The sequence below is a fragment of the Metschnikowia bicuspidata genome, assembly GCF_001664035.1.
Source record: "Metschnikowia bicuspidata var. bicuspidata NRRL YB-4993 chromosome Unknown METBIscaffold_1, whole genome shotgun sequence".
Lineage (NCBI taxonomy): Eukaryota > Fungi > Ascomycota > Pichiomycetes > Serinales > Metschnikowiaceae > Metschnikowia > Metschnikowia bicuspidata.
The window spans coordinates 4,362,439-4,374,971 of NW_017387731.1; the positions used below are offsets into that span (position 1 = coordinate 4,362,439).

Genomic DNA, 12,533 nt, shown 5'->3' on the forward strand with positions numbered 1-12,533 from the left:
AAATCATACTTCAAGAAAAAAATACTTTATTCGTCTTACTAGTGCTTTAACCGTAATGGTGCATGCTCGAAACTGAATTGTGCCAAGTTTTTAGAAAGAATACATGATTGATTATCTGGTCAATTAGCTTTATGACATGTTATCGCAACATTCAGCACGCCAAGATCATCAGCCGTCAAGATCATCAGCCGCCAAAAAAGTTAGCGCCATCAAAATATTTTTCTCTCCACAGATCATAAAAGATGTGAAATCTCATGCCTTGTACCGAATAATATGCAGTTCCTTTAATTCCGCGATTGCAAAACCATACTCATACTTAAAAAAACAAATACCATCCTGAAATGAGTGTGTCTTCTGTCCACAAGTTTTCACATATTACAACTTAATCGGTATGAAAATTACTGCAATATACGGATCAGAAATTTGTGATTGCAAAATAAAATAAGGTTGTTTTATTCCTGATTTTGTGAGATTTTTAGTATCAAAAGCAAAAAAGTTTATTCGCGACACTTTAGAAATGCTCTTTCATTTTTGTCTCTGCTTACAATTTTTGCTTTGTTCTGGCTCGAATACCAAGAATCGGCCTTCAAAATGAGGATATGCACTAGTATTCCAACGAATTTTCTTCTATTTTTCTGCTGTTATGAGCTAACTGGGATGGTTGCAGTGTCTCTACAGCTTCAAGCAGATAGTAACTTTGGCTTGCGAAATTAGGGATTCATGCCTTTTCTTTTGGAATTGATGTTGACCATAAAACTAAGAGATGTTTTCATTAAAAAGTCGTCAACTCTCGGCCTGGAATCGGAGTAGCTCCCAAAAGTATACAGATGTGGAAACCCTGGGCACTGAATCCAACAGGATTTTTTTCATACGGCGTGAATTGCACCGCAGTCAAGAATTTCTTAAGCCCCGCATAGTCTCGGATCTTTCGGGTCTAAACTTGCTAACACAACAAGATGAACCTTGGAAAAAATGCTTGGGGTGTCATTCGCAGAGTTAAAGTAGCAGGAAGGCTCAGTATCCAGACCCTAAAGCAACAATGGGAAAGAACGCTTTATTCGCAATCAACACATATGTGAATTTCCGAATTATTTTTCCGGTGCTTTTGAATGCTACCCAGGACGCGTCCAGAAGGAGATGTGGGACCATCATCAATAAATTGCCACTAAGAGCCTCAGAAAGCGATTACCGCTAACACAACCCCTAAAAGCACCACCGCACCACTAGTATAGCAATATATACCACTAGTACACCCATATATACCACTGATACACCGATATTTACCACTAGTACAACACTAATACAACACTAATACGATAATAATACAACACTAATACGATACTAGTACAACACTAATAAGCACTAATACAACACTAATACAACACTAATACAACACTAATACAACACTAATAAACACTAATACAACACAATACAACACAATACAACACAATAAAACACAATACAACACAATACAACACAATACAACACAATACAAATCCTCATAAACTACTAATAAATCACTGTCAGGTACGAGCTGCTCCATGGATACATGTCAACACAATCCAAAAATTGCAGACACGGGACAGCACAGAATCACGGCCCACCATGCATTAAACGATTCTTTCATGAGGGCGATCCTTGGCTTTTTGTGTTGAATCCTAAGCGCTAGTCAACACCAGGCACATCAATACCACAGCTCTACATCTCTCATACAGAATGGGTGCAATGGGTGCAAACGGGGAGGCACGGGTGTGCGGTGCGCGGGACAGCACCGCTTGGTCCAACGTTCAATAACGCAGTTTATTTCATAGTATATGGACGAAACGTCACTAGTGTCTCCATACAAACGTCCGTAGCCGTATCCACCATAGAGCAGTACGCCTTCGTTGGCGGATGGATTTCTTCGCCTTCGCACGGGACGCGAGCCGGCCAGTCCTGCATTCGAAGCTGTCACGTGACCCCACCGGCCCCAGACGGCTCCATACTTCTCAGATCTACTTGTCTGCTCAGTTCTATTCAACTTCTCCTCCCGTCTCAACAACCCCCAATTGGACTTTGCCATGGTATCAGCGTACGTGTGAAAACACCCATATTTCTTTTCGAGCCGTCCCGCCCCGTGTGCCCCACGCTCGTAGCATACTAACCAGCAGTGTGCTTCTTGTCCACCAGGCCACGCCGCAAACCATTCTCCAGTTCCACGACGAAATGTGCAACAAGCTCCCCGCGCTCAAAGGCAAGTGGGGCTTTTCGTTCAAGGTCTTCCGCAACAACATCTACCTGGTGCCGCCACATTTGGCCGCGTCGCACGAAACAGCGCCCCGAAACTCGTATCTCTATACGTGGGTGCCGTCGTACCTCCACGACGCGTGTGTGACGCTCGTGGACAAAACGTCGGCGGCTGTTTTCAGCCACGTGATCCGCGAGGAGCTCAGCCTCGACCACGCGCTTGCCGTGCCGGACCGCCATCTCCACGAGGGCGCCACGTGCGGATTCAACGACCTGTTTGATTTCTTAGTGGGCCAGCGCATGCAGAGCCTCTGGACGCAGCGCCAGGCCATCCGCGGCGACGGCGGCCAGATCTACGAGCTCGAAAACGGCAACTTGGTCATCCGCACGGCCAACGTGTCTCTCCACGGCAACTTCCGCGGCTTCCTAATCCAGATCGAGGTGGACCACACCAAGCTTCACACGGCGGACCGTGCGCAGATCTTTGCCGACTTGATTGCCAAGTACGACATTCCAAAGGGCTCGTTGTGCTACCTGGTGATGAGCGAGGACCGGCCGGATCTGTACGGCGACTTGGTGCTCCAGTATGCGGAGACACTCAATTTCTAGGCGTGCGGCAGAAGAACTGCTTGACATGAGCCGGCGCCGACCCGTCTTTTTGCAATATGTGATGCGATGCTTGACCCGGCGTGTGGCGAAAGACTGGCCGGTCCCCAGTGCGGCGTGCTATAGAACATGTGGCACGAACCTTGAATGGGATCTTTAATGGAATTTTTGAGGGGGTGTTTAATGGAACCCTGAATGGAACCCTGAATGGGATCTTGAATAGGATGTTTAATGGAATCTCGGATGGAACCCTGAATGGAACCCTGAATGCGATCTTGAATGGGGTGTTTAATGGAATCTCGGATGGAAGCTGGACTACTCGGGTGCCGAAACTCAGAAGTCTTGCGACATCTGATGGCCAACCTGATGCCGCACTTATGTCTGATGCGGTATCTGATACAATGTCCGATACATGCATGCTGTAAAGTCAATCCAACGTGTTTCAGACTTAATGAACACTAGCTCGATGCTTGATACCAAATTACATGAATCAAGCTCGAAGTATTATAAGGCCTGATGCTTGATGCCAAACTATATGGATCAGCATCGACGCTTGAGGTCAAGCTATGGGAATAATATCGACGTTTGATGCCAAATTGCATCCTGCTCGAATTTCGATACCGAAAATACCAATCTGGTACGACTTTGTACCAGATGCCTTAAAAAGTCTGATGTCAAGCTCATGGAATCTAGCTAACAACTGGAATTACGCTAACAAATACTTTACGGCACCCCAAGCCCCAGAAAAATTGATACACCAATTGGTCCCCCAATTGGCATACAGCTGCCTCTACCTATCAAGACCACTATCCGGCCAGCCACATCTGCGCATATCACGCAGAGTGCAAATACACCTTATTGCCTGCAAACAGCTATTGGTTTCTATGCATCCAGCTAGCGACGCGTCCGCCGGAAGACCCGTACACCAGCCTATATCACCGGTTTGCCCCCTCCGAATTTTGCCATCAACGCCCGATTACGGGAGCGTGCGTGTACTGGAACAAGCTTCATAGTGACAAGGAGCATCCTCTCGCCGCAACTTTCTCAAATCTACAGTGATCCGTCTATGCTGGTCTTGTCATATCTGGCCTGGCCCAGCCCATGTGCAGGCCGCGCCAAATGTTTTCACCGATGCTCATCACAACCCGCACCGTAATAACCAGTGAAGCTACAGCATCTCCCCCAAATTATGGCCAGGCAGAACAAAGGAAAGAAAATCGACCGCAAGCAGAAACGGCTTTCTGAGGACGAGGAGCTCGTACAGCTCCAGAGCCGCATTGACGAGTTTGACCCCGTGGCAGATGGTGCCGCGTTGAGCCTGTTTCTGGATTTGCCAATCACCGCCGCCACGCTCCGGGGCTTGAAAGAGGCAAACTTTGTCGAGATGACGGACATTCAGAAGAAGACTATCTGCATGTCGTTGAAGGGCGACGACATCATGGGCACCGCCAAAACCGGGTCCGGCAAGACTCTTGCGTTCTTGGTTCCGGTCATGGAGGCGCTCATCCGCAACCGCATCACGGAGTTTGATGGGCTTGCCGCTCTCATCATCTCGCCCACCAGGGAGTTGGCCGTGCAAATCTTCGAGGTGCTCACGAAAATTGGTAAATACAACTCGTTCTCGGCAGGTTTGGTCACAGGTGGAAAGGACGTCCAGTACGAGAAGGAGCGAGTGGCTCGCATGAACATTCTTGTGGGTACGCCTGGGCGCATTTCCCAGCATATGAATGAAACCGTGGGTATGGAAACCACCAACTTGCAGGTGCTTGTTTTGGACGAGGCGGACCGATGTCTCGACATGGGCTTCAAGAAGCAGATCGACAGCATCGTAAGCCACTTGCCGCCTACCAGACAGACTCTTTTGTTTTCGGCTACCCAGTCGGAAAACGTCACAGACTTGGCTCGGCTTTCATTGACGAACCCACGCAAAATTGGTGTATCCTCGGACAGTTCCATGTCTGCCACGCCGGACAGCTTGGAGCAGTTCTACGTGCGCATTCCACTCGACGAAAAGCTTGATGTTTTGTGGTCCTTCATCAAGTCGCACTTGAAGAGCAAGATCCTCGTGTTTTTCTCGTCGCTGAAGCAGGTCCAATATGCGTATGAGACGTTCCGCACGCTACAACCGGGCATTTCGCTTATGAAGCTCTACGGCCGCCACAAGCAGGTCACGCGCTTGGAGACCACATCAAAGTTCACCCATGCACAGTATGCGTGTCTTTTTGCCACTGATATTGTTGCGCGTGGTCTCGATTTCCCGGCCATCGACTGGGTCGTGCAGGTCGATTGTCCCGAGGACGCTGGCACCTACGTGCACCGTGCGGGCCGTTGTGCACGTTTTGGCCGGCCCGGAAAATCGCTCTTGATGCTCTTGCCGTCCGAGGAGGAGGCAATGTTAAGGCGCCTCAAGGGCAACAAAATTGAGCCCAAGTACATGAACATCAGACAGAAAAACAAGAAAACCATCCGGCCGCAGCTACAGTCCTTGTGTTTTAAGGATCCAAAAATGAAGAACTTGGGCCAGCGTGCGTTCATCTCCTACTACAAATCAGTCTACGTACAGAAAGATAAAGAGATTTTCAAAATTGACGATCTTCCGACGGAGAAGTATGCCGAGTCCTTGGGCTTACCTGGCGCGCCGCAGATCAAAATCAAGGGTGGCGAGTCAGGCAAGGACAAGAAGAATATGTCGAAGAAGTTGTTAGACTTGGAGAAGGCGGACGCAGAAGGCGAAGCCAAGGAAGACGCCAAAAAGGGTGTTCGTACAAAGTACGACCGCATGTTCGAAAGACAGAATCAGACCGTGCTTTCTAAAGAATACTTGAACATGACCGGCACCAAAATCAGAAAAGACCAAGACACCGACGACAGCGACGACGACTTTATGGCTGTTAAGAGACAAGACCATGGAATTGCCGAGGAGGATCTTCCCGACTTGAGCGTGCCGGTGTCGAAGAGACAGGCTAAGAAGGCGCTTTCCAAAAAGTTGTCCGCCGCAAACCACGGCTTGCCGACGAAACTCAAGTTCGACGACGATGGCACTGCGCACCCACTCTACGAATTAGAGGGTGAAGAAGATTTCAAGAGCAAGGGCGATGCCCAGACGCAAAAGGCAGAGTACGTGATGAAGGAAACTGAGACCATGAACGACGCGGACGTTGAGGATAAGGAATTGGCCCGCGCCAAGAGACAGGATAAGAAGAGAAAGCGGAAAGAGATCGAAAGACGTGTGAGGGAAGAAGAGCTCAGTGGCAGCGATGACGATGAAGGTGGTGCTGTAGTAACTTTGGGCACAGGAGATTTGGATCAGGACCTCGAGTCGCTGGACGACGAACCGGAGCAGCCCGCCAGCAAGAAGTCCAGATGGTTTGAAAAATCTACCAGAAAGAATGACCTTGACGAGGGCGTGGTCGAGCTCGATGAGCCTGAGACCTTGGAGGACTTGGAGGCTTTGACTTCGCGGTTGATTAACAATTAGATAGATAAAACAAGTCAGCTTCATCCTCCATTACTAATGAATAATTTCAGAGGAGTTCTAGCTAGTGGATCTCAAAATAACCGGCACCCAAAAATCATCTTGAAGTCGGGCTCCATTTGCTCTCAGGAAAGCAAATCAATTTGCAGTTTTTTTCTTTTTGTGAAGCTTTAGCTTGAGATCCGCTGGATTTCATTCCACCTAAAATCGTTTGAAAAAAGGTTAAGACTGCTGTTTGTCTCTGTTTGATTCCAGGATCATATAGGTGAAAGATGACTTCATCAACATTGCCATTTTTAGGCCCCGAGATGTTTCGCAAACAACACCGCTTCTAATTTTAAAGAGAAGAAATTGTTTTGAAAAGTGTTCCAACAATTAGATAGCGTCGTTTGAGTTTGTCTTTTATATTACCTGTGCAAAATAATCTACCAACCAATTCCTAAAAAAAAATCAACGGAAGCTGTACACGCTTTCTGATTTTTACTCGTCTTTTGGGTCGCATTTTGTGCTGTAAGACGAGCAGCTATTAGTGCTACTATTATTGAGTGCGCTTGTATAGTGAAGAGCTTTTAATATATAGTTTTGATCCGCCAATCCATAGGTGCTGCAAATAACTCGACCATGATTTGCATAAATTGTGCCCAGCACAACGAGCTTCAGAAAGTAGAAAGGCTTTTTATTCTGTTTTTCTGGAGTACCAACAACTCTCGCAGTTGCTCTGACATCATGTTGGACATCTCAAGTGAATGTCGGTTATAATTACTGACCATGAAGCAGTTGAATTAATTGACACTTATTCTGGTTCTTGAACAATCTTTATACGCGCTAAGGCGAATTTCATAATGCATAAGCTTTACATCAGTGGGCTGAGTCTTGGCTTATTTTGTTTGAACTAGTTGGTGTTTACTCAAAATTTGACATCAATTCGCATCGTCGGTGATCCTGTTATTGCGCTCCATGACGGCTCATTTGATTTTTACTTCTATCCTGTCCAGTTAGAAAAAATAGAGTTGAAGAAGAATTCAACAGAAAGAAAAAGATCTCCTAAATAACTAATGGTGTGCGTCGAGAATCGCGGCCAAGAGGATTATTGTCTCAGCAGGCTCTACAGTAGATGCGTGTTTGAGGGGAGACCCGAAGATGGCCAATTACCAGATTAAAAAGAAATCTAACACACGCAGCAGCAAGAGCTCAATTGCTTTGTTTCTATTTTAATTTACCATCAACATTTAGTTTTTTTCCTGAATCCCTCGAGAACTGAAAGATTTTCCTTGGCGCATTGACTACCCCAAACGAAACCATTTGTACGCATTGAGAGTGTTTATGAATTATCTTTAAGATATCCCGCAGGTGCATCTTGCCCCTGTTTATTGTTCTTGAGCAGCAGAGAATGGAGATTTGTCGGAAGTGCACTATACTTAATTTCCACTGGCTTTTTGCTTTCTACATCTAATTCGCTAGCCAACAAAAAAAATCAGCAGAAGCTTTTCATTTTATTTCCCCGTCTCTTTGTCAATCTACATTGAAATGTAATATGCACGAGAACACCGCTGATTCCGGCTTAATAGTAAGCAGAAGCACGCACCTCCATTATCTCTTAACAATATCAACCCCGGCCATCACCGTTTGTGATTTGTTGAAACCTTTAAAAGCCATCCACCAGAAAATATCAGAGATAGCTCGCCACACCTGATATTCGACATGAACGGCTAATCAACTAATTTTCATCAGCCCGTATCGTGTGGCCAAACCTACTTTGTATGTCTGACCCCCGCACGTATGTCAATCTGTGTATTTGGTGGCGTCGTAAATTTTCGCTAGATATGAATTAAAGTCAGGCAAGCCGGTGTTCGACTGTCTTTTTAAGTGTGGTTCCTTTTCACAATCGACTGAGGTACGGGACCGAGCTGTCTGGCTCGGCACAACGACTTGCTCTATCTGTTTCATCTGCTAATAGCAGTGCCTTCATGATTTACATAGCCACATAGTGACCTTTCTTCTATATCTCGCGACTTCCAAAAGACACAGGGCCTCTCGTCCCCACACAAGCTACTCGCATTAGTATATTCTAACATTACTCTGTATAAGCGGGGAGTCTCTCTACGGAGCAAGGCATTTCGCCATCTCCATTCTCCAGCCACGTAAAACTTGTTCTCAGCCCAAGCCATGGAATATAAGCCCGTGTTGGCTTGACTGGAGGTTGCGTGAATCGCAACTCCATCGTCTCTTCACACCAGCTGCTCGCGTCTGTCGAGGGTCAGTTTATATTTTTCTAGAAAGCAGCCGGAGTGCCAGAGCACTGGGTATCGAATGCCCAGCAGCACCAGCACTTTTCCACTATGCTTGGCATCAACAAAGAAGAGTAAGATGAAGAGCTCGCCGTGATGTTTGCCAAAGTTTCTTATGTTCATTATTCTTTGCCAGTATGAAAATATGGGCTTTTGAAGCTCACATTCATTTGCCAATTTTCCGAATATTTTCGAGACCTGAACTTTTTGTTGGGGACTTTGACATCATTATTCTTGAAAAGGGGCAACGATCAGAAAAATGGGATCGTAGAGCTTTCCAGATTTTTGGAAAAATCACTGCAAACCTCAAGCATCAGTAATCTTGCTAATGATGGCCTGAATTTTTTGGAGCCCAACGTTTGTTTTGATTCATTAATCCCTAAGTCTAAATTTCACGAATATATCCTAGCATGATGTGACACTATCTGACGGAGAAGACCATTTTCTGAGATATGTTTTGTTCTAGGCAGCATATGAATAGCACTATTCATATATCAGGGTTAGTTATTTTATTCAGAAGTCTCCTTAAAAAATCATGGCGGACACATATACGGAATAAGGATTTATGGGGCATTTATGTTTACCGGTATATAATTTATAACATACGGTGAAGGCTATCAACACTAACTAAGAGACAGTATACATCTTAAGAATATCAATTTCGTGAGAAAAAAAATTAATTTGTGCCCAACCCTGACTGACAGAAGACTATGTTTTGTTACAGCCTATAGAGAAGCAAAGAGGTTGAATTTTGGCTGTTTAGGGTTTGACAAAGGACGAAATGAGCCTTACATGTAGATATCCGGGGAAGGCTAGAGCCTGTCTTTTCGATGCAATCAAAAATTTTTAAATGCTAGAAATGTTCTCGAAAACTCGTGCGTATTGATTGACAACTGGAGTTCTCCACTACACCATCTGCAAACAGACCTGCGGGGAATTAAGGAGGCCTAAAGATTTTCAAAAAGAAGAAGAAAATGTGAAATACTGAAATTCAGCCAAGCATCTTTTTATGTTGTCTTAGATTTTCGGATGCAGAGCTGTATAATTTCGACTTGTATAACATCATGGAGAAGGCGTAGTTCTGGCAGACACCCTTGCAGGTACCCACTGGATAATGACCGGAGTTCTCGCACTTCTGTGGATTCAGCAAAAAAATATATGCTTGCTCTGGACTTTTGTTCGTGTTTGACTGTGTTGACAGGGATAGTTGTGAGTGGAGTCTTCTTTAAATTTCGAGATTACTGGGAGTTCAAAAGAGATGACAGGTCGCTTAAGTTTGGAAACAAGTACTCTATCGCTGCATTGGCTGAATGACAGAATACCAAGTAGCTGGAGTCAAACTTGAAGGGGAGGCGCAATCCTTAATGTGCTTCCGGGTTCTTGAATGGTCGGTAAGTAGAGAGGAGTCCTGCCCTTGGATATCTGGGCCTCTTTGACTTTTCTGTGTGCAATGCCAGGGGAAATGCTTGGTAATGGATATCGAAGCTGGGGTCATCAGAAGGTTGACAAGAATGGCATCAAAGCGTCCGGACTCAGCGGAATAAGACTTGGCTCTTGCTCCATTTTTTTCTCAGCGAGGCTTGATAGACGCAAATGAGACGATGCCCTCAGCCAGAATAGAAACGCCAGGGTCATTCTTTGGATTCACGTGCTAACACATGGTATGCAGAGCAGTATGACCGGCTTTTCTTGAGTGGGTGACATGATGCTGCAACTGGGCAATTCACGCCCGCAGTCTGTTTAGACGACTGCAAAATCCATCCTCCATACGGTCTGATACGGCGTGCTCTTGTACAGGGCTCGGGCGAGGACTACAACCACAAGGACTCCAACAGGGTGTTCTAGTGAATGTTTCAGATAAAATAAATGTCCGTTCTAAACGATAGAAGGGTGAATGCAGATGTGAAAGCAGCCGTGCCAACGAGCCGATCGCCGGCTGAGCTGCTCTGCGAGCGCTATTATACATGGTCGCATCAACATAGTCTGTCGGGCGACGTCCGCAGCAGGCCACCGGAAATTCGCGAGTGTTCCCCAACGCAAATCTTCAGTCCGCCACTCGATGGCCCCTTGTCCAATGCAAGCAAGCCGACGCTGCATCTGGCGCAGCTCAAAGGCGGAGGCAGAGACGCACGAGGCATCTCTGGCGTGCTCCCGGGAGCCCAGGAGCAAGGGCGCGTGTCGCACGAGGCCACCCGCAGCACACGCGTCCGGCTCCAGGCTGCTCGCTGGCAAAGGCCCTGTGACGGTAGACCGGAGGTGCCCGCCAGTGCGCCCGCAGACGCTGGGCACCACGCGGCCCGGCGCCTATCGCCGCGTCTCTACCGGATGGCCGGCGTGGCCACGATCTTGCCCGCAATGTCGCCCAAGCGGTAGATGCGGCCCGCGATCCGGCGGCCGTCGGCATCCAGCACGGACGCCGAGTCCTCGTCCACATCGTCCGCGCCGGCGCCCGCCGCGCCGTCCTCAATGACGTAGAGCTCCTGCAAGAACGCGGCCGGCGTGCCGCCCGCGCACTGGAACGCCACGCTGCCGCCGCGCACGTCCATGGTGATCCGGCCCAGCTGGTGGAAGTTCAAGCGGCCCACGTCGCCCGCAAAGCCGCGCGCCTGCGGCGCCGCAAAGTGCGAGCGCAGCGCCGGCCCGGGCGCCGCCGCCGCTGCCGAGATCCGCGGCACGTGCACGAGCACGTACGGCGCCGCGGCCGCCGCGTCGTCGTCCGTTTTCAAGCCCGCGAGCTGCTGCGTGAGCATGTCCACGATCAGCCGCTGGTCCGCGGCAATGCGCGCGTGCTCGTCCGCCTCGTGCTTGGCGTCCGGGTTCACGAGGAGCGGCGCCGTGTACGCGGCCGGGCTCACGCCGTCGCGGTCCTCGGCCTTGACCAGGCCCTCCGGCGACGCGGCCCGCGACTCGGGCGCCACACCGGCCTCTGCCGGCGCCGCCGGCGCCGCCTCGTGCTTGGCCGGCCGCACCGGGAAGAGCACGGTCTCGGAGTCCGCAAACGCGTACGCGCGGTTCATGTTGATCGTGGCCGGGTCGTCGCCGTCGCTGTCATGGCCGTCCGCGGGCGCGTCGCGCGCCTTGAGCTTCAACTGCGCGAGCGGCGCCACGGCCCCGGACTCGCCGGCCGTGTAGATCCGGTCGCTGGTGAGCCCCGTCTTGGAGCTCGTGGAGCCGCCGCCCACGCCCACCGAGCCCATGGCTAGGGGGCCCGCCGACACCACGTGCGTGCCCGCGTACGCGCCGCCGCGGCCGCGGCCGCGGCCCCGCGCCAGGCCTCGGCCCCGCGCCAGCGGCTGCAGCCGCGGCTGCCCGTCGCTTTTGATTTCCGGCGCGTTTTTGTCGCGGTCCTCCTTGCTCTTGCGGGCCACGGCCTTGGGCTTGAACTTGAGCCCGGGCTTGGGCGCGGGCTTCTTGGGGTTGAGCGACTCGAGCCTGTTGGACATTGGGGGAGCGGCCGGAGGGAGGGGGAGGGGGAGGGCCGGGTCGTGTGGCAGGAAGAAGAAGGAGATGGAGGAAGAAGAAGAGGGAGTAAGAAGAAGATGGAGGTAGTTGAGGGAGCGGGCGGGTGTAGGCGCGCGGCGCTGTGTGCAGGCCGCGGCGGTGCGGCTGCGCATGCGTGGTGGGATATGGCAGGGTGGGTGAAGGGGTGTTGGTGGTGCACTTGTGGTGGCTTGGCTGCTGGTCTGGTGGTGGGTATTGTGCTGGATGGTATATGTGTTTTAATTTTGGCTGGTATATTGGGTGGTGTATTGGGTGGTATATTGGGTGGTGTATTGGGTGGTGTAGTGGGTGTTTACTGGGTGGTTTACAGGGTGGTTTATTGGCTGGTATGTTTGATGCAATATATGTTGTAATATTGGCTGGTGTACTGGCTGTTGTATTGGTTGGTATATTGGTTGATATATTGGTTGATATATTGGTTGGTATATTGGGTGGTA

At 49.4% G+C, this 12,533-nt stretch overlaps 4 protein-coding genes across 4 annotated transcripts in view; 3 read left to right on the forward strand and 1 right to left on the reverse strand.

Annotated features, from left to right (window-relative positions):
• Positions 1-2,060: 2,060 nt before the first annotated feature.
• MED20 (Med20p) lies at positions 2,061-2,835 on the forward strand (the record flags this gene model as incomplete). Its single annotated transcript, XM_018858624.1, has 2 exons — positions 2,061-2,071; positions 2,151-2,835. The coding sequence occupies 2 exons, from the start codon at positions 2,061-2,063 to the stop codon at positions 2,833-2,835; spliced, it is 696 nt and encodes a 231-aa protein (XP_018714651.1).
• A 1,186-nt stretch (positions 2,836-4,021) lies between these two features.
• Positions 4,022-6,310, forward strand: HCA4 (RNA-dependent ATPase; the record flags this gene model as incomplete). The annotated part of the gene is made up of 1 exon (XM_018853742.1): positions 4,022-6,310. One exon carries the CDS (start codon positions 4,022-4,024, stop codon positions 6,308-6,310), a length of 2,289 nt encoding a protein of 762 aa, XP_018714652.1.
• A 4,603-nt stretch (positions 6,311-10,913) lies between these two features.
• On the reverse strand, positions 10,914-12,038 carry RPC53 (DNA-directed RNA polymerase III subunit; the record flags this gene model as incomplete). The annotated part of the gene is made up of 1 exon (XM_018856438.1): positions 10,914-12,038. The coding sequence occupies one exon, from the start codon at positions 12,036-12,038 to the stop codon at positions 10,914-10,916; it is 1,125 nt and encodes a 374-aa protein (XP_018714653.1).
• A 240-nt stretch (positions 12,039-12,278) lies between these two features.
• Positions 12,279-12,533, forward strand: part of METBIDRAFT_30500 (uncharacterized protein) — a gene marked incomplete at its 5' end in the record, with an annotated part of 442 nt that continues 187 nt past the window's right edge. Inside the window, one exon of the mRNA XM_018855649.1 lies at positions 12,279-12,426. Within this exon, the coding sequence (XP_018714654.1) occupies positions 12,279-12,426 (148 nt within the window). The remainder of the gene's footprint in view (positions 12,427-12,533) is intronic.